General features: G+C 43.2%; 2 protein-coding genes across 8 annotated transcripts in view; both read left to right on the top strand.

Moving 5' to 3' along the window:
* GFOD1 (glucose-fructose oxidoreductase domain containing 1) overlaps positions 1 to 13210 on the top strand; it is a 75498-nt gene extending 62288 nt beyond the window's left edge. For all 3 annotated transcript variants that reach the window (XM_049824018.1, XM_049824019.1, XM_049824020.1), the window contains exon 2: positions 5447 to 13210. In XM_049824018.1, coding sequence (XP_049679975.1) covers positions 5447 to 6366 — 920 coding nt within the window. In that variant the 3' untranslated portion in view covers positions 6367 to 13210. The remainder of the gene's footprint in view (positions 1 to 5446) is intronic.
* Positions 13211 to 23891: 10681 nt separating this feature from the next.
* Positions 23892 to 24688, top strand: part of TBC1D7 (TBC1 domain family member 7) — a 29589-nt gene continuing 28792 nt past the window's right edge. For 4 of the 5 annotated variants that reach the window (XR_007508954.1, XR_007508953.1, XR_007508952.1 and 1 more), the window contains exon 1: positions 24201 to 24638. The gene's annotated coding sequence lies outside the window, so the exon portion shown is untranslated. Of the gene's footprint in view, positions 23962 to 24200; positions 24639 to 24688 lie in introns of those variants that run through there. The other variant, XM_049824029.1, reaches the window with a different exon arrangement.

Below are 24688 nucleotides of genomic sequence, written 5' to 3'. Positions count from 1 at the left end.
AAAATCTGAGAAGAAAAATTTGCCCATATTTATTTATTGTAACTGTCTTAATGATGGTGTGGATTGTCACTATTTGGAATTTAATTTTGTATTAGCTTCTTTTTTAAAAAAATAAAAACATGTTTGAATAAGATACTATAATCTGATATAAATATTTAAAATCATCCATTTGAAATAACCTGGTAAGCATGCTCTTACACCACTCCTGTATTTGCTCAGTCTCTCAGACTGTTCCTTGAATGTTGAGCGTTCCTCTTCAGCTTTAGAAATGTTTTTTCTGCTGACTAATTTAGCTTAGTCCACCAAAACTTTCTTTTCCCCTTTTTCGCACCCCTATCCTGACCAAGAGCAATAGTCAGCGACTGCTAACTAAGGAATCTTTCTGGTGCCAGCGAAGGTTTCGATTATATGCCCAGACTCCAAATAGAGCCCTTTTTGATTTCTTGTGAATAGGAGGAGGAGAAAATATCATACTGGGGCCTCATGTCCTGAGGCTAGAGGACTAGTCTTACTTCAGTTCAGTGACGGACACTTTTTTTTAATTAGCTGGAATTTTTTATGTGAAAATGTTTCTCTCCTTATTTGAAACAACCAGAGTAGATGGAAAAAAAAGCTGACATTGCAGGTTTCAGAATTGATGAAGCCTGTGCTAGTTACAGCCACTCTACCCTTCCTGCGCTATGGGCCCAGGAGTTCTGCTCGTTTTTAGACTGTCCAGCACAGGGGCGTTACAGGGACAAAGAAACCTGGCCTGCTGGTAGCCAAGGAGCTAGAGCCATCTGTAAAATGAAGAGCTGCAAATGCCAGGCATTTAAAAATCGGGAGTTAAATTATTACTCTAGCTCCTTACTCTTCCTTTGCATTTACATGGAAGAAATTGTAAATGCTACTACATTGGACTGTATCTACTTGCCACTCACTTCTGGGCTCTTTGACTTTCAAAATTATCTCAACATCACAAGGGCTTCCTTCTAAAATGAAGGCTGAGGTTTGCAAATAAATCACATGACATCCTGACAAAAATAATTACTGTGGGGTAGGTAACAAACCATTAGATCATGGTTACAATTTGACTTTCCAGCATAAGGTGCTGGAGGAATCTTCACTCAAATGAATGGTAGCACCAATGACAGCATAAACAAATTTTACTATTTGCTCAGGTGCTCTAGAGAGTTGGTTAGACATCTACTTCTTCAGAGAAGATCAGTGTTCTTAAATAAATGCAGATTGGTATCTAAGTTGTTGAGGTTTGGCTTGGGAGATACATGCACCCTGGAAGATAAAGAATAGTCTAGCCCTTAACCTTCCTTGTGAGACACTGAGAAGTGAGAAGACACAATTGTCAGTAGTGGTTTTGTGATGCTGACCTCCTCTGGAAACTTTGATTCATTTTAAAGAGGAACCAAGCAGTTGTCAGATGTTGCCATCTTGCAGTCTTTAGCAACCAAACCTAGAAGTCAGATTCTCTGGTCTAAGTTTGCTCAAAGTCACGTCCTTTCACATTTTTAAGGACTGCTAGAGTGAGTTATACCGAAGTCATTGGCCTAGGGATCTGGTCTATCTCATGGGTGGACATCTTCCAGCTTCACCATTATTTGTTTTTTTCCTGTTTTCCTGCTGGAGGGAGAAGACAGAGGGGTTCAGGGAAGCAGACCTGTTGGGTCTAAAGTGATTGCCACCTCGTGGCCCTGTGCCTGTGGGCACAGGCAGCTCGCTGGCACCACGGCAGAGTGCCAGTTTGTGCAGGTTCTCTGTGTTTCTGGCTGTCTGTGCGTGGAGCAGTGGGTCACGGAGCGGGTCCTGGGCTGAAGTCCTGCATGGCAGCTCAGGGTGGACTTCACAGAGTCAACTTGCACTCCCGGGAGCTTTGCTAGGAAGCGTGTTACCCGACTTTGGACTGGGGCTGGCTGTGAGTGAGCCGCTATTCTGTGCCAGGTCAGAGAAATCCCACGTCACATCACTTACCACCTGGTTGGCACCGCTTTGTCTCTTTTTTGAAGCACAGCCAAGCAGAGAGACTGGGGTGAAGGCTGTGCGGAGCCCTCAAAAAGAGTGATGTGTACCTAAATTATTTTTCTTCTTCATTTTACCTAAGAACTCAAGAAATCAATGCTCAGAAGTTACGTGATTGAGAACTGTAGCATTGTAGACCAGATTTCTTGATGCACGTGGAAGAAGCATGTATCCTTTCATACGATAAGATGTATTTGACTCTGTTGCTTATCACCATGGACAAATATATTGCACTTTCTTGCTGAAACAAGCTGACTGAATTTCCCTGCTTTTATGTAATTAATGAAGTTTTTGCTGTCTGCTCTGGTGTGATTTTCAAAGATGTGTGAAACGGCAAAACAGACTGATAGAATGACAAGTGGCAACAGTTCATCCTTCCTTAGAGAGTCTTGTCCAAAAGTGGACAGGCTTAAGGCCCTAACCCCAGGCTGGCAGAAGGGGGTCAGATGCCAGAGAATCCCCCTGCAGCACCTGCAGTCAGAGCATGCCTTTGCATGAGACTGTCAGCGTTGAGAAGGGAGGTTGTCCTTGCACGCTGCCCTCGGCTCTGCCCGTCGCTGCTTTACAGAATGGCTCAAAGGGAAAGTGCCTTTTTTCCCTCTCCTTTTGAGAAGGGAGCAGAGGGAAGAAACAGAAAACTATGGTGTTTTGATCCGCCTATTTCTTATTCTAGTTGCATAAACACACCAGAGTATTTCTCTAAATTAAATTAAGCAAACCTTTCATGTTCTCTCCTTGCTTCAAGAAAGCTAATGTGGCTGCTCACAGATTTGCAGCTACGCAGAAGACAAAGATCTGTAGTGTGCACAGACTCAAGTGCTGAGCAGTGTCGTGCTGAAAGAACCTGCATGAGCTTTAATAGAGTATAAAAGCTTTCTGGGCACCAAGCAAAAATCTGTTTAAATCCCTGACAGGGATGAGAGCACAGCATGTATTATCAGCATATGCACAGAGACGGGAAGGCTCTCAAAACATTTGCATTTTGGATTTGCTGTAATTAAAAGGTTTCAACCTTTCCAAGAAGGTTGAAATGGTGGAAGAATTCACCTTTTCCCTGTCTCCATACAAATATTTAGGGCTCTTCCCTTTTCTCTGCATGTGTGCCTGACTTACACTGATCCTAATGACGATTTTTCTTGAATGTAAAGTATGTAAAAGCCCATAGGCTTCCCCTTCATACTTACAGTCATCATTTGGTACTCAGATTGTGACAGTCCCAAGTGTTCCTTGCCCCACACAGTGAAGGACTGACCCCCACTGTGCGCAGCACTGAACACAGAGCAAAAAGATCATCCCCATGCTGCAATTCCTAATGAAAGCAGACCCTTTTCCTCACAAGCACACGTATAGAGCTGCGTATCTTGAGAGATTAGTGCCTGCACAGACCCCAGATAAAATGCGACATGCGCCTGTGAGGCAGAATGATGCAAGCTGAACTGGAGCAGAAAATTATGCTTGTGGATCAGTGGTGAACAGGTCAGATGATGACGTAGTACATATGGGTTCTTTGGGGGAAAAATGACTGTTTCAGGAAGATTTGGCTATGGGCAAGTTTTGTCTAAGATTTCCCTAATTTTGATAAATAATTTGCCAGACTAAAATCTCTCTGCAAAGAGTCTGTGTAACTCAAGGAGGACTATTACATTCTGTATCAAGTGGCATAGCTGGAGCTACCAGTTAGAGGAATATAGGGCAGGTAGATGAATGCTTTCTCCAGTATCAAACATGCAGAAAAAAATTATTCAGGAGCAGGAAAAGAAGTGCTATAAGGTTGAAAATGTCAACTCAGTCACAAGGAGCAGTCTGTACAAAGATGAGAGAGAAAAGTGAGAAGGAAAGACCATAGCCGCTGAATAGAGGATTCCTGCCTAATATAAGAGGAAAGTGAGTGCATCTCTACTTATCTGATTAAGTAGAAGGTAAATAGGAGCAAGTTAAAGGGAGATCTTTCCCTTCTTGGTTGTTAACTAGATGTGACTGCCACTTCAGTGGTGACAGCCCTCCCTCCAGTTTCAGCTACTCAAATAGCAGCAGACAAAGACTGGGAATAGGCAGTGTGGATAAGCTAGTTATTGAATGTTTGGACTGTGACCCCCTTCTTCTTCCAGTCAAGCTGTTACATATTCATGTAAGTGGGCTCAGACGGATCCCTGCCAGCTGTCTGTATTTATATGACTTCATCCAAACAGCTCCAAAACATGTAAAATTTTATCCTCACAACAGCTTTTTAAAGAAAAAGGGATTTCTCATCTATCTGAAGGGAAGAAGAATCAAAACACAAAGCAATTTAGCGAGTAACCAGATTTATTCATCTGGACTCCAGCAGACAGGATCCAAATGCAGCTCTTTTAAGTGCCAGGCCCAGCTATAGCCCAAGGCTTTTAAGGCAAAGATCATATTTAGCACTATAAGGTGTTGTATAGCTCACCTAATGTTGCTCATTAAGCATAAAAAAATCTTTGTACGCAACTCAAAAGGAAATGGGAGACTCTGTCACTGTATGTGTGTATGGGTACAGAATGAAAGTATTTGATGAGGAGAAATCAATAATAGAACCATTATTTAGGCATCTCAGCCTGCACTGCACACCTTGATGGCCAGATAAAACAGGACCATCATGTAAGCTTCAGTAAGCAGTGTGCCCATATGGGCAATTCTGTGAGGGAACAGATTGTCACAGCTACGTTTGACCTGTTTTAGAGCAATCGTGGCTCTCCCTTGGCACCGTGGATGCGATGTTGACATTTCAGCAGAGCTGCTTCAAAAAAAATGAGTGCCATTGTCAGAATAGTGTGGCATTTTATGAGTGACAATCAATTTCTACATTTTGAGTCAAGCAACAAGCCCAGTACTTCTCCCTCTCTGCAGTCAGAGCCTCTTGAACAGTCTGAACGGGAAAGATGAAGGGACAACACCATTGAGAAGACAAGGCCAGACTTTTCAGTGTACCTACATTGAGTTACTGTGTACATGTGGTCATGTTACTCATGTGCTTCAGGGATTTGAATCTGAAGCTCATGTTCAGCTCTCAGAAGCCCACACACTGGCAGGTTATCACAGAAGAGATGTGAGATAGCTGAGTGGGGGTGGTTGGTTTCGTACCTGCTCCCAGAAGGTGGCAAATGTGGGGTAGCAGTCCACCTTACCTTAGCTTACTTTGTTACCTGTCCAGGCCCTCACGTCCTATTTTTAGGCATGAGTGCATTTTGAAAATAAAAAGGGATACATTTTCACTGTGGTGCTCAAGAAACTCGTACATGCGTTTTGGGAACAGGTCAGAGGGGATCTTTGTGCCTTTAACACCATATTGTAATGTTTACTTTTTCTGAGGATCTTTCTCCTTGGCTTAGTGTTTAAGAATAGCCTCGAGGCTTTCAGCTTATTCAATCGATATATTTTTATTGATGATTTTTTTAAAAAAACTGTTTTTCAGGTATTGGAAAAAATGTCATCTGTGACCGAACAGCAACTCCCCTGGATGCCTTTAGGATGATGACCGCGGCTCATTATTACCCAAAGCTCATGAGCATCATGGGGAATGTTTTGCGCTTCCTGCCCGCTTTCGTCAAGATGAAGCAGCTGATCCAGGAGGGTTACGTAGGGGAGCTGCTGGTGTGCGAGGTGCAGGTTCACAGCGGAAGCCTGCTAGGCAAAAAGTACAACTGGAGCTGTGATGACCTGATGGGAGGTGGGGGCTTGCACTCGGTTGGCACCTACATCATTGACCTCCTGACCTTCCTTACTAGCCAGAAGGCTGTGAAAGTGCACGGGTTGCTCAAGACCTTCGTGAAGCAGACAGACCACATCAAGGGGATACGGCAGATCACCAGCGACGACTTCTGTACGTTTCAGATGGTCCTGGAAGGTGGTGTGTGCTGCACGGTGACACTCAACTTCAACGTCCCGGGAGAGTTCAAACAAGACATTATTGTGGTGGGTTCAGCAGGACGGCTGATTGTAATAGGCACTGATCTCTACGGACAGAGCAACAGCTCTTCTCAGCGGGAGCTCCTGCTAAAGGACTCCACACCAGTCAGCAACTCCTTACTTCCAGAGAAGGCCTTCAGTGACATCCCATCTCCCTACCTCCGGGGCACTATTAAGATGGTTCAAGCTGTCCGGCAGGCATTTGAGGACCAGGACGACAGGAGGACCTGGGACGGGAGGCCCCTTACAATGGCTGCCACTTTTGACGACTGTCTGTATGCCCTGTGTGTGGTGGACACCATTAAAAAGTCAAACCAGCTGGGGGAGTGGCAGAACATTTCAATCATGACTGAGGAGCCAGAACTGAGCCCAGCATACTTAATCAGCGAAGCCATGCGGAAGAGCAGGATGTCTCTGTACTGTTAGCTCCTCTCAGCTCATAGGAAAGAATAGGAACCAGACAGCTCTTGAAGGAAATGGTAATTCAGCCCCTGTGAAGGGCTTGGGCATCTTAGAAACAGCTGAGGATACAGGAGAAGGAAATACGGTGTTTGGATCAACTAAATCCGTTGGTGGCTAAATGCCAAAGTGATAAGGTCCTTAGAAATGCCCAAAACAGATAGGAGACTTAAGAGCTGACATAACTGTTTTAATAACAGTATTAGCTGGCTGATTGGAAAGATATATCATGGACTCATCTCCTGCTTGCAGGTGCTTTAGATTATCCAATTGTGTTTACTGTGAAAGGTTGGGAAGATCCTTTTAGATTTTCCTTACCTACCAGAGGGCTGTGAAGGTACTGTCATGTCGTCAAATTTTCTGTAGTGTCTGACATGAATGGTTCCTACCATGACAGCTGACACCATCATGCTGTAGTACTACACCTCTAACCAACACACAGAATAATAGGACTTGTTATGAAAGTGGCACGTGATATGGAAAATCTCGGCAGCTCACTTTTCATATAGCTTGTTAGGAGTTTCTCTGTGTTGGTTTAGCTAGTTGTTTTTTGTTTTTTTGGTTTTTTTTAAAGCACAATTAAGTAGGAAAATGTGTGGCTTTTAAAACAAAGCAGTCCTCAACCACAGTGCATATGCCCCAATATTGGGGGAGGGAGGGTCTTCTGTGAGCTCCCAGTAAGCTTCAGTGTTAACTGCGCAGATTTGCTGATTAAAATGGGTTGTGCAAAACCTTCATGGATGTCACGTGGCATGACACAGTAGTGACTGTGGGTTTTATTATACAGCTGAACTCAGGCTAGTCTTGTGAAGGTTTACACACCATTTCCTGTGTCTGGGACTGACTTTTGAGTGAATTCATTGTGCATTTTGGTTTTAGGTGGAAAACGGTAGAAATCTGACCCAAAACTGTGTAATGCTTAGATGGGTGGTGTTCTTTTAAACCTTTGTGAACTCACACTTGAGATGCACACCAACAGTTAATTTCACATAGCTCAACCCAGAAGCTTTCACCTCCACCAAGTGGTGAGTGTGAGTGAAAAACAAAAGGGATGAGGAAATTTCCCATCCATTTCCAGGGAAAACAATTACATAAGACCCCCACCTCTTCACCTCCTTAAAGTGGCCAGCTACTGGTACTGTAATAATCTTTCCCTGTCATCAGTGCAGGGATGGACAAACTTTTTTGATATGTTTGTCCTGTTCTTCTTTTTAATATTTTAGATTGCAGTCTTGAAATGATATATTCTTTTGAGAATATATTCTTGAAAGAATATAGTGAAAGGCATATGAATTATCCCAGTAAACAGGGATACTGCTTTTCTGCATAAAGCTGCTCCAGTGCTTATGTGTTTACAGTGCTAGGTCCTCAGATAGGGAAAAAGTAGAACACAAGCATATAGGACTAAATTATATTAAACTTGAGAAAAACCTTTTCAGGGTTTTTTGTTAATTTTGACTAGGGGAAAGAAGAGAACATTTAGATAAGCAGTAAATTAAAAGAGAGAATATGACCCTCTTTCTCAAGGCCATCATATTAGTGTTGCCGGTTTAGGTTAGAAAGAGAACTGTCAGAATAATTTAGATTTTTTAAAAAGCACTTACAGTTTTGCTATTTTTAGGACCACTAAGGGCTTCTCTAGGGCTTCTCCTACAAATGACTCTGATTGCTGTATGCTCCTGCCTGTCCTTTGCCCAGTTTCAGAGCTTCATGTTTTTGAACATGAGATCAATGGTGTCATTCATCTCATCTGACTTTAGCCAGCTGAAAGTTGGGTGTCTTGTCCTGATCAGCTGTGCAAGGACACAGTAGTCAATACAGAGAGAACTCTCCAAAGGCTGGCCCGGTTCCTTCTGAGATTGATATGGAAGGAGGTGTCCATTGGAAACTCCTGTCCTCCTCCTTTGCCGAGAATCTTGGCTTCTAAATTTTTAGGTGGCTGAAGTTAGGAAACTTGACTCCCACCCCAAAATTATTAATGCGTGCTTAATTTTTGAAAAGCATATGTGTGACTTTTCATGAAATATTCCCCAAAGTGTAATAGTGTGACTGATGAAGGAATAATGTAATACTGCAAAACCACACCCAAACAGAGAATTGTTTCTGTCCATGTTGTTCTGCTAGTTCTAGCAACTGTCTCTGGGGCTGACCACTGCTGCCAAGAGCTTGGGCAAGCTTTCACCGTTCCTTCTTGGAAGCAGCCCTTGACAAGCTTGGCTGTTTTTCCTAAAAATGAATTTCTCTGAGAATTCCTGAGGTAGTATCTGTGCCAATAGGAATTTCCCGTTATAATTGTCGTGGTATACCATGCTATCCAGTTCCTGCCCTGAAAAACACACAGAGAAATGCAGAAGAGAGAATTTGATCAAGAAATCATATATTTCTCTCCCCTGAAAAATGGGATTAGGCCCAAGGAAATCAAGAGGGTTTTCCTATAGTAAGGCAAAAGCCATTTATTGAAAATAGTGGCTAGTTCCAAGTCATGAATGCAAGCCCAGTGGATAATTAACCATGTCTGGTTAAACATCATCCAAAACTGGAACTAAACATGGACCAAAAAGTTTGTGAGTCTTGCTTCTTAGTGGTTTGGCCATTGTGCTGGAATTGCTGTTCATGTCTTTGCACCTTGTTTTGGTTCACAAATGTTGACAGTTTTTTCCTATCTGTATTTTCTTTTTTTTTCTGTGTCTTTCTGGGTTTTGTGATGCCAGCTGCAAGAAGATATGCTGGAATCCTGTTCCTGCACCTGCAGTGAACAGTCCCCAGGTGAGACACAGTGTATAGGGATAGTACTACTGAGCTCAACCTTTCTGTCCCAGATCCAAAGGTTTAGGTGACAGGCATCATCCACCCTCCGTGCAGACTTACTGATGCAGATAGTGCTGCTTAGCAGAAAGAAAATCTAATGCTTTGGTTACGTAGCCGTCTGATGCTAGTATTAGTACTGGCTTGCAGATGGGTTGAATCCTGTACAGCTTGTTGTGTGACCACAGTGCTGGCCCCAGACAGGCAGGCAGAATGAGCAGAGACAGGGTGGGACCTCCTCTTCTGATGACAACAGAGATCTTATGCTAGATTTAGGTTAAGTTGTTACCTAACTGGGATGGCAGCAGTAACTGCATAGGCTCAGGATTGTATGACAGTTTTTCCATTCTCTAGGAGGTGAAGGTGCTGTAGTGTCATGTGTAAAGATAGTAAACTTCCACCTGGCTTAGAGGGGGAAGGAATTGGTTTATTTATAGAATGTGTGTTACTGTTCTGATAAATCGTTACTTTACAGTCTGGGATCTTTCTTGGCAGCATCAAGCCCTCTGCTCTTTTGGTACAGTTGACAGCACATAGGATTGCCCTAAGTAGCCTCTGGAGTTCATGCTGGGTTTAAAATTTGGGCAGCAGATAGCAGAGATGTACTTGATTGAACTCAAAAGCGGTACCGCACCAGGAAACACATATTTGGAATTGCACTTTTAATGCTGTTCTCTAATGCTGTGCCACAAGGTTTGAGATGAATGCTGCTAGAACTGGTGCAGGCCTAATAGCCAAACTGCGGCTACTGCTGGAATTTACAGTAGCCCTCAAATGAGCTTGTTCATACACTAGGTAAGAAATGTTCATTCCTCTTTCCCAGGGCTGCTGTTGGAGAGGCTCTTTCCTTTGCATTCAACCTGTGCACATAGGATACTGAACGTTGGTCTGTTGCCAAAGACAAGAAGAGCCAAAGGGGAGAGCCCAGGTGAAATGTTCTGCTGCTCTGCAGGGGACTGTTCCAATGCTTGGATGGTCAGCTGAGAGAGGATGTCTTATTTGACATGGGAATTGCATTGGGGTCCACACCCAGGGTAGGGCAACCCTATGCTGTGTGACAGGAGGGCACAACTGAAGTGGTGACTGCAGCAGGGAGGGACAGGAAGGTGTCTGCAGTCTGGTACCTATATGCCTGTGCCAACAGGGAGAATATGCTGGTTGCGTGGAGGGTGAGGGCTGCACCTCCTGAGGGGGATAGCAGCAGCCTTACTCCACCTCTGTGTTTGGGAGCCAGAGAAGGGACCCTGCCCTTGGGGAAGCAGCATCCGTCCTGTACTCCTGCTAGATCTGTGCGTGTCCTCAGTGCTGAACTCAGTGAAGTCCTATCTGGAGGCATAAGGACCTGCAAGAGCTTGGGGTTTCCTATATCTAATATCATGCATGTGTTAAATTAGTAGTACTTTAGCTGTGTAGTTAGAAAATACCAAGTAGAGATGATACGTCCTTACCCATGCAGCCAATATGGCAGAGAATCAGGGCATGCATAGACGAGTTTAGGCTCAGGATGGGCTGCTGCAGAGTTCATCCTTTGCTTTGGCCGAAAGCATGAGAAATTCCTGCCCAGCCAGCATAGGGCAATCAGAGGCACTCTCCACTTTGTACTTAGTGTTTCCTTCTTTTGGATAGGTTTCGAGTCAGTGACTGTACAAGTAAACAGCTGTCCTGGAAGTTCAGCCATTCAAATAAGGAGGCTTTTCTGCTGCGTGTGGTCACAGCACAAGGACAATTCAATTTTTCTGTTACCTTGTTTATTTTTGTGTCCATACAAATGTGGAAAAGACCCAGACAATTTAAAATGACTCATTTCTCTACCAAAAAAAAAAAAAAAAAAAAAAGGCAGATTTTATTTAATGGGTAAAGATAAACATAGTATCTTGATGGTATCTTTGCAGAGATTCAGAAATTACTGATGACAGACTTTCTCATTGCTGGGATTTTTTATATTTGACTTTTATCTATGGCCTTCAATACGAAATATCACAAATTATGATGTCTATTCACTGTTAAGTTCTGTATTTACAAGGGTTTAAAAGTACCCAGCAGACTTGTGGCTTTGTGCAGATACTCGACACTGGTGTGATGTTCCAGTAGCCCAGTGATGTACCCTTAAGTATGTATGAAACTCAACACTGGACTATTTGACCTCTGCAGTGCTCTCTCAGTATCTAGGACTAGTTGTGAAATGGCAGGATTATTCAGGACAGCAGCTTCTTGTTGTTGTTGAATTTGTTACTTGTGGGGAGCAAAGTTTGTAAATTTTAGAGATGAAGTATGACTGAAGAATAATTGGCAGTCTTGTCTGCTTTAAAATTTCCTCTCTCTTGAGCTGCTGGATGAAGTCTGTCCAATAAAAATAATTTCCTCTTAACAATAACTGCCCACTTCCATTTGCTCATGAAAAGAAGTTTTAAGTAAATGGGACTATACATAATGCTGCATTCATGAGCCGATGTCATAACCTCATGACTTACTGAGTGTATGAAGCCAGAGCCCAGGCAAGTAATGACTTTTTTGAAGCTGCCAAATCGAAGCCTTGGGGTTGGGGAATGAAGGATATCAGCTTGGGTCAAACTGAAACAGCCTTTATTCAGCATGTTCAGTTAAATGAATAAACAGAATGGCTGTGGTCAATCCAAAACTGAACACAAAACATGTTTGTAGAAGGTTACATACATTTTTTCTTTTGGGATTAAGTTCCATTTTTAAAGAATGCTGTTTGGAAATGAAAAGTTTAAAAATATCCATCCATTATGTTTTGGCATGTGTGAAATTAACTGTTTGGGGTTGGGTGTGGGCTTTTTTGGTTGAGTTTTTTGGTTGTTTTTTTTTAAGTTCATACTTTAAAAAACCCCATCCATTAGGTTTAAGGATGTTCAGTGAATTGAGCTGCCCTTGGGCAGGTTCGGCTCTGAACCTGCAGCCTTGCAGTGTCATTCAGTGACCCCATTTCTAACATCTGAATTTGGCCATTTGAGTTTAATTTGTGTCTTCTTGTGGCAGTGCGAAAACTGGTTCATTACATGGAGTTGGCTACAGATAATCAACATACTTTTTGCAGCAGTGCCAGCCATCATCTTTAAAAGCACTTAAGTCTATTAACTTGTTTACCATGGTTATTTATGACCTTCCAGCCATGTGCTGTCCATTACTTCCTTTTCTTTTTACATCAGCCGTCAGACTCGCTTGCCTCCCCTTTCTGTTTCTCATTACGTTGCAAGCCATGAGGCGAGTCTCCCTTGTTTCCCACTGAGCTCACGCTCAGTCTGTGTTACACATGGCATACAGGGTGGCTAACCTACAACTTGAAGTAACTTTTAACACAGATTCGTTAAAGAATATGTTAACACCACAACTGCTCAAGTACGTGGCATACTGAATGCCTAGCCAGGGCAGGAATCAAAGCTCCCTGCTATGTTGTGCTTCACAAGCGACTCTCACTGTTTCTCTCTGTACTGGTTTTCTTTTATTTGATTTTGAAAATGAGAATATGTTCAGTTTGTTGCTGTGTCAATATTAAGTATATATTTATTGTTTTTCAGACATACATACCTATATATAAATGCTATATATATATATAATGTCAACGCATGGACATATGTACAGTAGATATTTTAAAGAGCTATTTATCAAGAAAAGTAAGTGTTATAAGTAAACAGAGTTTATATTTTATATATTATGTAAGTAGCAAAAAAAAAGTGGTTAAATTATAGTAGGACTTTTGGGGGCAGGGTTGGAAAAATGGGCAAGGACTGGTTCTAGCATTTTAAATAGCCAAACTACTTTGTACGGAAGCTGCCTGCTGTGCCTCTCGGCTGCAATATCTGTTTGTTTCTTCTTCTGGAAGATGATGTGCATTGTTACTTTTACATTGCTTGGGGAATGTAGTTAGTTTATTCTCAGCCAACTGGTATGTGCTGCTTAAAACATGGTTTCCTGCTGTTCTGCATATTTGCATTGATGGAATAAAAGGATCTTAACTGGCAAATAAAGATGTAAAAGGATATTATCTCAACCGTCTTACCATTTTTCCCCACACTTGTATTTTGGGGGGTGGGGTAATAACCATCACCTTTGCCTGGTTTCTGGCTTGCCTGTTAAGTTCAACACATCAGAGTAAAATACACGGGCTTTGTGCTTGGGGGTGGGGATCGCAATGGCGGGAGAGAAAGAAGAAGGCTTAACACTAAGCTACTTGAAGGTTTAGTGTTATGACAAGGACTGAACTAACACCTGCTGGAGTGATGCGTCCTGAGGAGACAGTTGGTTTTACTGCCAAAGGATGCGAGTATGCCCAGTGGCATAGCAAAATGGGGGCATTGGAAATCCCTGCTGAGCACAGCCTGGAGATCCTTTCTCCTGGATTTCCTTTTTCCCCTGGATCCTTTCTCTCTTCCTTTCTCCAGCACAGCCTGGAGATCCTTCTTCTACCTCCCCACTGGTGTCCTGGGATGCCTTTGCCTTCCCCGTCCTCAGCTCCCTCCAGTGACATCCCCCTGCCCGCCTGGATCCTTGCTCTCATTCACCAGCAGCTGTCAAGTCTTTCTGCTTACCCCAGTGCTCCTTTTCTCCCCTGTATGTGGGTGTGTCATCAGCCTAGTAAGGAGCTTGTTACTCCAGCCCCTCTGATGCTGGAGAAGACCTTACTTGAGTATGAAGCAGAAGATAATATGAAGCAGTGGGAAGTTCTAGGCTCTGAGGAAATATTTATTGCCCCTGTGATTGATCTGTAAAAATGATACAGCATTTCCTATGTTGCTTTTTCTATTTTACAGCAGACCACACAGAAGGATGTTGGAATCTACTTGTGTCAGCGCTCACTCATTTCCCAGGCACTATGAAAGCACAGCAAATCCGAGGCACAAATCTGTGAAGGGATGGGAAATCATCATCACTTACAATGCAGACTCCCCTCAGATCACATCATCTTGTGAAGTGGATGCTGTATTTTTCATACATATAGAAGTTTACAGGATGGGTATAGCATTTACTTCATCCCAGAAATGCAGCATGTTAAGAATTTCTACTACTGCCATGCAGCTATCACATTTCAAAGATGTACCGATGTTTATATAAACATAACATACATTTTTGTCAGTGCTAATACACATTATTTTCTTAGGCTGAAGAGAAGAAAAGCACAAAGCAAGGAAGAATTGGTGCCCAGGTCTTCAGGAATTATATTTTAATGTTTGCCTTGTCCTCATAAGCAAATGTAGTATAACCTTGCTCAGGTTTCCAGATCACTGTTTGCAACTAATCAATTAGGCACTGAAATAAAACAGGGCCAAATTTTATCGTATATCCTTTCCTATCAACTTCATAGTAAAAAAAGGCCTACTTCTATTTCAAAGATTAAAACATAGAAGTCTTAGGAAAACAGCACCTAGGGGAGCAATTACTGTGAAAGAGTGTCAGAGATGCAGTGGGATTATTAGTACACAGTTACAGCACACAATATATAACTGTATAGGTAAGTGCAAATGCAGGAGCCAGTATAAACATTCCACACTAATGAGGCTACATAAATGCTAAGGTAAACATTTCCAAATGTGGGTCAGCATAGTGAGACACTTAAGTGTAGATTTATCAACCCACGTAAGAGTTCTGCTTTTAAAAGAAACTGCAAAAACGCAGGTGAAGGGGAAAACCTCTTGCCATTTTCCATAATTTTTGAAGAACCAAGGCTTCCACAGCTCCCCTGGCTTGTTCTGCTGTTTTCTGGAGCCCCTATTGATTAGCAGCTATGTAGTAAAAACAATGGGTGGCTTGTAGCCATAAATATTAATCAGAATAATGTTAAATGCATTGTATTGTTCTCTTCAGGAATGAAGAGTTTGCTGGGGCAGGGGTTATTAAAAAGTGCTGCTGTGTCAAAGAGAAGACGCACTTAATGCTTTTGTTACTGATTCCTGTCGGGTGGTGGAAAGGCATGGAGCTCTTTGTGTTGCTGTGGTGCCAGTGGAAAAACTCACATTTCAGAGTGGACATGCTTGATGCACAGAACAACGGGGCTTTTCGCCCCATGTAATAGTCCAGAGCAGCTCAAATGGGGGTGAGACAGCACGGCTCTTCCTAGAGCAGCAGCCTTTCCTGGGGCTGGAGGCTGGGGGAAAGGCTGCTGCAGCCCAGCAAGCATCCAGGTGCCTCTTGCTTGGCCTGCTCAGGCCCATGTGCCTGTGCTGGTCACTGCTGCAGCCACCAGGTTCAACAGGGAAAGAGGAAATTTCCATCAGGCGTACCCAGCAGGCAGCCCTCAGAGTCACCAGACCTGTCACCTGTCCCACAGCACTAGTCTAGTACCAGCTAATACTGTCTCCTGCATACATTGGCTTTTGTAATGCATTTTCCACTTGGGAGTGCTCCGACTAGTGAATTTAACACCACAAACCTTGGTGTGGCACTCCATCTTTGCTTTAAAATGAATAATTGCAACTCCATGAGCAGTTCCTGAGGGATGAAGCAGGGCTGCTGACATGCGTGGGGCACCAGTCCTTACTCTTGTCCCCAACTGCTTGTTCCTGCCTTCCCTGAGTACTGGCCCTGGGGAGCATGTGTGCAGCCACCTGGTTAACATGATCATGAATTTAGCTGAAAACTAACAACGTGAGGTTTTTACTAGGTTAGTTTTCAAGCAGATCAGTTCTCTGATCTGAGTCATTGTCGACAGCAATTTATGCCAGATCACTTTAATAGCGGAATGTAAATTGAAACCAGGTCTGCTGATTGCCAGAAATGTGCATTTTTCATCAGATCAAAGAGTCGGTAGAGTAACTGCAGAATAATAAACAGGACCCAAAGAAAAAGGAATGGATAGAGGTAAACAATTTTAAGTTCTGTATTTCCATACAAAAAGATATACATGTAAGCCAATGTTTTTTAAGCAACTGGAGGCCCCCTCCTCCAGACATGGAAGTGGTGTATATACAGATTCTTAGAGAAGTCTTTCAGAGTCTGCTCCAGTCTTTTTTAATAATTCTGCCTTTCACAGTTAATCACATCTTGCAGACTAAAGACTGTTGCAGAAATTATTGTATCCCATCCAGGCAAGGACAACAGCCTCTGAATGCAACCAGCTTTGTTACTTGTGCAAGTAAGCTTTACACGGCATTTCAGCCAAACCTGAAAAAGCTCAGACCTGCATTTCAGACTTCGAGAATGCAGAGACAGTTAGAAATGGCGCTTGATGTGTAGCATAATGCATTTTCTTTGGTGGCTTTTTTCCCCACTGCTATTCCTAAATTGCTAGATTTTATTTTTTAACATTTCTTTTCAGTGGTGCTAGTTATACCTTCTGGAAGTATCTGTGATGAAAAGAAGCCTTACACTACTAACTGTGACAAGCTCTCCAGCTCAAGAAGGAAGGTAGTCAGAAAGAGAGCGAAAGTCAGAACTGGGATAAAAAGCAGATTGACAAGAAACAAGACTGTTCCAGGGCTCTGACAATTGACTCTATCCTGTTAAATTGTTAGAAACATCCCAAACATGGTTTTTGGCTTAGATCAACTTATATTCTTCTATATCCTTTCTGTGGCACAGTTAGGAAGTTAGCATGCAGCAGAGACTATTACCACTAAGCAAGCTGCTTGTAACCACCCTCTTTTGGAGATTATGAAATTAATAATAGGGCCATGGCTATTCTGTGCCAAGGTGATCCTGGGCGCTTCATCTGCTGCAACGGATGTAGCTGAGAGTTGAGGACTGATTGGTAAAATGGGAGGATGTTGGTATTACAAAACTAGTGTGTTAAAAAATGAGTCTATTTCTGTCCCAGTGCAAGAAAATTCAGGTATAAACTGTGTCAAGCTCTTTCAGCACAACATTTTTGGTTAAAATGGACTATTTTTCCATTCACTTTTCTATGCCTTTTCCTTGCAGTTCCATGACAGCAGAAACAACTTTCTGGGGGACACCCTACCCTTTCGGCTACAGACCTTGCTAGCTGGGAATAATTCCTGTCATTTAGGCCTACACAGGAACAGGGCCTCTATGGGACTGAGGGACTGAGTCACTTACTGAATTGACAAAGCTCACACACATTTGGCAAACTTTGTCTGTTCTGCTTCACGCGTATGAAGTGCGGTATAAAGATTAACAAATCCCCACAAAATGAGCTGTTGTGATTATTCCCATTTCTTAGCTGGCAAAGTGGAGGCAGAGGAGAAGTTGGTGAGATCACTCTCTAATGAATTTCTCTTTTCTCTGAATTTCCTACTTGTATTATTAGATTCGCCCTCTCCCAGTGGCTGAACCCGTCACTCAAAATGCACTGTCAGAGGGCTCTCCAAATGTCTAAGATGATAGAAAATTCTCATTCCAGACCAGTTACAAGCTCAGGCCTTTATGGAATGTCAGCTTACTCTTACAAACAGTAATATTTTAAAATAATTTTTATTTACTTGCAGCTTCTAACTTTTTCTTTAGAAAGGCAATTTTTTGTAGGATTTTCCTCCTTTTATGGACTAAGTGGTCTGAACTATTTAGGTTTAAAAAAGGATTTTAAAACTACTGCTGGAAGAGTTGAAAATTATGTGCTGTTATTTTAATATATATAGTGATATTTGTGTTTATAACAGGATCTCATTGGCTTTACAAACGAGGTACATACCATTACCTTCACCTCATTTTTTGGAAAACTAGAGACAGAATGGCAAACCATGCTGTTCAAGGCCACGCAGAGCAAGTCCATGACAGCCAGATACTAAACCCTGCTGCTTTAATTTCTAGTTCCCTTTAAATAGTTCTTAAACCTAATATAATTCTCATTCATTATAATTAATATAATTAGTCATATATAATTAATGCCTAATATGCTGCTGCGGTTTGTGAATGCCAAATAAGCTAGTGTTGTCTGCACAGTCTAAGTTCAAATTCATCGTTTAGAGAAGTGCTAGCAACATCAAAGCCAATACCAACAGTTTTATCTAAGTGAATACATTTTGCGTACTTCGAACAATGGAGGGGAAGGTGGGAGACACTGCACTCTCCATGCATTGATTTTAAAACCAAGCTGATAAAATTAGCACCAGATCTATGTGCTGACCACTAAAGTAATCAATCAGCCTGAAAAAGTCCAAGTCAGTTAGCACAAAACTGCAGTTCTGTTGTGTGTTTCGAGTAAGGATGTTGGACGAGTGTATTTGCACCCTATAGTTCACACTGCTCAGTTTGGTAAGGATTTCTGGTCCAAAACCCTTCAGAGAACACTCGTTTCAGTTCCCACTGGCAATTTCTCAATGGTAATGGCTGCAAATTGTTACTGGGAAAAGCAGATGATAATGATCCTAGTGTAATTTGGAAATCTATGGGGTAAATTGTTCTGTGATTTTTACAGCTTTCCATTATTCTGTACAACAACAACCAGAAAGCAGGACATTGGCAGCACCTTTAATGATTATAGAAATGCAGACCTGGAAAGCCAACGTAAAAAATCATGATCAAGAGAGAGGTGAGACTACTTTGTCCTATCACAAAATAAACATCAGTCCACCATTCCAGTTTAACAGCTTGTCTTCATACATTAAAACAAGCCTCCAAACCATGACGGATATAATTTAGGGCAATTAATTAGTTGCTGCTCAAGCCTTTAAATGAATGCGCTAGCAAAGCCCTCTGAGCTCCATCGAGATCAAAAGCCTGCTTGTGTACAAGGCTTCCCTCCCCCTTGGTAGGCAGTCTTTCTGAAAGAGGGTGATTAAATGACAAATTATTCTTTGGAGGTACAAGTGCTGGGGCTGCTGTGTTGCTTTGGTTGGATCTGATCCTTTCACCCTTACATTAGTGGTCCCAGTGAAGCCACTGGCTTAGGCTCTTGCCTTTGAGCCTAGGGAGCAGGTCAGAGCTAGGAACTCATTTCCATGGCCAAACATGCAAGCAGCTAGCCGGGTGCCGCTCTCAGCACAGATCCTGGCCAAAGAGGGGGGCAATGGTGAGCAACGCCTGATCGGCTTCTACTATCCTGGCTGTTGAAATGATGCCTTGAAACACTGGCTCAGCTAGGCTTGCTTTAGAGAATGTCTGGTTCAAGCATGCCAAGGAACTGAAATGAACCATTCCTGTCTCCATTCTGGGTCACAGGACTAAGGAGGAGTAAAATCGTTTGCAGCTCCTCCTTCAATCCACTGCACTGTGCAGTTTGCCCAGGCCCTAAAGTTTTGGGGATACTTAGTTGAGTGAGGAATACAAAATCTAACTACCATATCCAGCTTGTGACTTTGAATTAGCTTCTGGGCACATTTGTGACTCTGATACAAGGAGAAATATTGCAAAGACTGAAACGCGTTCCTAAGTCCTACTTGCTTCTCATTTTCTGGCAGATACCTGCATAATGCCACAATTTTTCCTTCATCTCTAACCATATATAGTGATCATAGTAACTATACCTCATCCATACACCAAATCTCTTGATTAGGATTCTCAGGGTGTATCATTTAATTTTCCCACCATCCCGAAACTGACCAATCTTTGTCTCATTGTCACCTCATTGTCACTTCTCAATTAAAGAGTTAAAAAAACTGAGATAAGATTACTTGCGACTACATATTAATTATTGTGTACTGCCCCAAATGTGCCATGCTCACTGACAGCACAAAACATGTTTTTGGTGCTATTTAAAAACTCGCAACCCTTTTTCAGCCAAAACCATCAATCTTACCCTTAACACAGCTACTAATCAGGTTGGTAGAAGAATAATTAGGGCAGGCACAGTTGACACCTGAGGTGAAGCAACAAATCGAAGTTATGACTAGAATCTAGAAGATATTACCCTAAAAAAATCACAAACATAATCTTAAAGCAAATCCTATTTCCTTTGTGTTTGGAGCAAGCAACTGCAATTTGTTATTTTCTTTGTAATTGTCTTGCAGTTTCTGTATATCTCTGCAGACAAAAGCATGTCACATCTGAAGCACGCTCATTCTCTAGCAGGTTGAGAAAACAGAGAAGTAGGACACATCTGAACTCAGCTTTCCAAGTTCAGCCACTCCTTATGCTGTTTTAAGCCCCGTGAGCATTTTCCTTGCTGTCATATGGGGGTGCCTATTTACGATTACAGAGACAGTGTTTGGTCTGCTTGGAGACAGACCTGCCTGTTGTGCTGCCATGCTAAAATGAAAGGCTGAATACCCTTTTGCTGCCAAACAGTTTTATGATATTTATATTACACTAGAGTGGTGGGGTTTTTTTTCCATCTCTCTTCAACAAGGGATTAAGTTGTGAACATTTATAGCTCCAACATTTGCATTCTTCTCTCAGGTAGAATGTAAACAGCAGAGTGATGCTGTTTTGGCCAGGAATAGGGGCCAAGCTTTTCTAGATATGCCGATGTTCATAATGAAAAGGTTATGTGAATGAATAAGTAAATTGTCCTTTCCATTAACACAGCTCTACTCACCACCTGGAGCTATTCATGCTTCTGAAGAAACAGGAAATGATACCTTAGAGAAGCTGAAATGAACAAACTTGTAACTCCTTTCCTGAACAAATAGCATTTCCTATTGCGATAGGTACATTAGCAGGCTGAAAGTATACACTGGTTTTGAGACACTGTGAAGATATACTGGACAAGTGTCTTTAAAAAAACCCAGAAAGTGCATCTTCAGTCAGTTCAGAGCAAATGAAACCCACCTGAAAACTGCACATGTTACAACATGTGTCATAATCCCATGCAGATATGGACTTCCACGCTGCATAAAATCGACATTGTGTTGCTTTGCATTTTCAACTTCTTTTGATAAATTCACATAACAAGGTGTGCTTCTGATAATCCTCTATAATTCCACCAAGAGATCAGGCATACAGGAGAGACCAAAACCCTAAAGACTTTTCAAGAGCTGTAATATTCAGCAGCACATCACTCCCATAAAATATTCCAGCTTTAACAGCAAAAACATTGCTTTTCATGAAGAACCATGGACACAATGCAGTTCACATTTTGCAATAAAAAAACATTAGCAATGCCTGTTTGGCCTCCTTCTTGTGTGTCTTTGTATGTCCATGAGTAATTCACTTGTGTAATATAAACATATCACTACAAAATACAAGCACAGTAATACTGAAAGTCACAGATAAAAATGAGAGATGCAGTATGCTAGCAGGGTACTAATTAGTTTGGCTCTGCTATCTCAGATAATCCCAAGCCAATTCCAAACCTGTTTCCCTTTTATCTTTTATGTGTGCTACCTTTTCTGATGTTATTGCAGTTTAAAAAATTCAATGTTTAGGCTATCATGGTTTGGACAGGTGCCTAGGAAGGTATTATGGATTAATGATGTATTCATCAATCAATTTTATTATACACACAGTCCTCCATTTGGCTGATTGACACCTGCAGGTATTAATGATGAAATTCTGCTTTCATTTACAGTGGCAACAAAGATTCCATCGATAGGAATGAAGATACTTCATTTCCCTAAAGAAAGGAAAATAAGGTCATTATTTGGTTTATGAAAATTTGAAAATTCTTAAATGAAATATTTAAGTAATGAGTCACCTGTGTGCTTTACAACACCGATTTACAGCATATAGAGTCATTTAGCTATTTTCAGTGCAGGTGGATGTAGAAGGGCAGGTAAAAGAAACAAGGCTGTTGAAGTAAGAAAGTCCAGCTCTGCGCATGGCTGTCTTTCTAAAAAATTAGGTTAGCCATCTTTGTTTCACTGTGTATGTGTCACCACATAATAATCATTGGCGTCATTAGCAGTTCATGCTCAACCTATGCTTTTAATTTAATTTGCAGTTTGAAAAGTCTCAAATTAAATTCTTTAGTTCATTTCCCACTGACCTAAATATAATGCTGGTAGTCATATTTACAACTGACTTTGGGTGGGATCCCACTATAACCTATTATCTATATGTTAGAAACTGTTTACAGACACCATTAAGAAAATCTGTGTGTATAAGTAACATGATTAAGAAGCTTTCTGTATGTGGGGTTTAGAAACTTTACTGGGGAGAGTGTGTTAATTTTATTCTTTTTCAGGGCAGGTATTGTTTTTATGCTGTATTTTTATGCAGCTAAGTCTTTCAGACCCTTATTTTGATTAGGCACTTTTAGCAATGCCATAATTGTTAACATTAATATAATGCAAACCCATAGCACAGTGTCTGATAGCTCAACTGCTTGAAGTATTTCTGTATCTGCTGTACAACAAATTAGTGCTAAAATAAATTGTGATAGCTTCAGCCTTTCTTAGAGCACCGCAATAGCTATGTAATACATCTTGATGAGGCCAAAAATGAATAATTAAAAATGATAAGAGATCTGATTGAATTTCAGTAGCAATTTTCTGAACCTTGTGATACTGGTTAGCTCACAACAGCACCAAACAGGTCTCATCCGGAGTCAAGTGCCATCTATGGAGAAAAGATGTACTTGAGCCGAAGCAGCCAAAAATGACAAAAAATGGCACCAGCCTGCCACCTGCTGCTGGACAGAATTACTTCAAGAAACATATTTGCTAGGCCTTGCACTGACTCAACAACAACAGTCTCAGCAAAAGCCTGTCCGTTCTGCAATAGCGTGCTTTCCCCGCGGCATTTCAAAAGTGTTGGGCAAGATTAAAATAATGGGATGTTTTGTGAATTTGAAAATAGGCCACTTAACCTAAGAAGCTGTCTTGGAGGGCTCTAGTACTGTGAAATCTTGGTGTTGCTAACTCAGATGTTTGATGGCCTTGTTCAAGTTTCTGCTCCTGGAAAGGGGCCAGGAGCTGAAAACTCAGCTCCTGTTAAAGGCAGCTGCCTAGTCCGTGCAGTCATACAGTTAAAGGTTGGCAAGATCCCAAAGTTCTGAATAAAAACATACCACCAACTACAAAAAAAAAACCCCAAACCCCCAAATAAAATGACACTATTAGTTTTATGTTCCATGGTTTTGGCAGTGTGGTTTTTTGAGTGTTGGCTCCCAACAGTGAGATCTAGGTCCCTTATCTGTTTTGAGGAGTGGGAGTTACAGTGTCAAGTACTTTGCTCATATGTGTGAGAGTGAATCTTGGTTCTGGAAAATGCACTTAGCTTCCTAGAGACTGCTGTAAGAAGTGAAATGTCCCTAGATGTCACAGTGGATGGGCCAAAACGCTAAGCATACCAATTACAGTGAATAATACGGTGCAGGCAATATAATTCTTTGCTATTCTTCATGGCCTCAGTGTTAAGGGAATGAGTTATTCCTTTACCGACGAACATTGTCGGCAGGTCTTGCACAGCACTGTACTTTCTGGATCGCTGCTCTTTGTAATTCCACACTGGGCACAGCCTGTTCTGTCAAAACGCCCAGACCTCCGGCGTCACCTTGAGACCAGGCGTATGAGAGACACTGCCGTTTTCCTCTGGCAGCCCTCCGTGTACCCGAAGCTGCCCCGTGAGACGCGGGGAGGAGCGAGGAGGGGGAGCCGGCACGGAGGGCAGGACGAGAGGCAACCAGCTTGACCTAAGAAGGCGTGAGGGGCAGAACAACCGAGGCGCCTGAGAGACCGGGGAAGCCGTAGAGGCACCGGCAATGCCTCCAACCGCCTGCGCCCCCTCTGAGGGGCGCCGGGGGGGGCAGGTGGGGGGCAGCCGGCACCGCCCGCCCGCGCCTGCCCCTACCGTTGAGCGCGCGGCCCGACCGTTGAGCGCGTGGCCCCACCCCCCCGCCAGGGCGAGGGCCGCCGAGCGGTGCGCTGCGCTCCGCCCCGCCCCGGCGGTACGGAGCCTACGCATGCGCCCGAGCCGGCGCCGCCCTCTGCACCCGCCCGCGCCGCAGGGCCGCGTCTGCCTGCCGTAGGTGTCGGGGGGGCGGCGGTGGGGTCCCGGTGCTGGCGGGCGGGTTTTTGTCTGTCGCCGGCCCCGCTCTCGCCCCCTTTCCCCAGCCCCTGCCCTTCCCCAGGGCCTCGCGGTCGCCTCAGCTCCCGGGGTGGCGGTGGCACGCCTCCCCCCCCCCCCCCCTTGCCCCTCGCCTTTCCGCCGCAGCCCCCCACCCCCCGCAAACCCTCAGCCCGCGTCCCGCCCCTTGGCCACTCCCCGCGGGGGCTCCAGCGGGGACCCCCGGCCCCCGAGCGTGTGTGGGCGGGCGGGCGGGCGGGTGTGAGGGCCCTGTCCCTGCCCCGCCTTGCCCACAGGAGGGGGCTGCGGCTGCGTGCGGGGAGGGGGGCGGACAACGAGTTGGGGTTTGATTTGCGGGGGGTAGATGATCCTGTGCCCAAGCGTACCCGTGTTTTCCTTCGGAAATACGACGGAGAAGGGGGTGTCGCAGCCCCCGAGCCCGGAGCGGTGGCGGGGCCGGCCCTGCCGGCGGTGCTGTTCGGCCTGGAAAGGCTGCGCTCGAAGTTGAGCTTAGTCTGTGCAAGGGAGGGCCTTCTGTAAAGGGGCAGAAGCCTGTTGGCATCATGTCTGGCTCTTTACTAAAGTGTTGTATATTTCGTGGCTGCTGTTAAAATCACCCGGCGTGAACTTTAACGGTATGATGAAAAATGATACTGAGGCCGAAAATGCATTAATCTTTGAAGAT

This window comes from Accipiter gentilis, chromosome 20 (assembly GCF_929443795.1).
Source record: "Accipiter gentilis chromosome 20, bAccGen1.1, whole genome shotgun sequence".
Lineage (NCBI taxonomy): Eukaryota > Metazoa > Chordata > Aves > Accipitriformes > Accipitridae > Astur > Astur gentilis.
The sequence above is the reverse complement of the archived record's forward strand: the minus strand, read 5'-3'. Positions and strand labels throughout refer to the sequence as shown.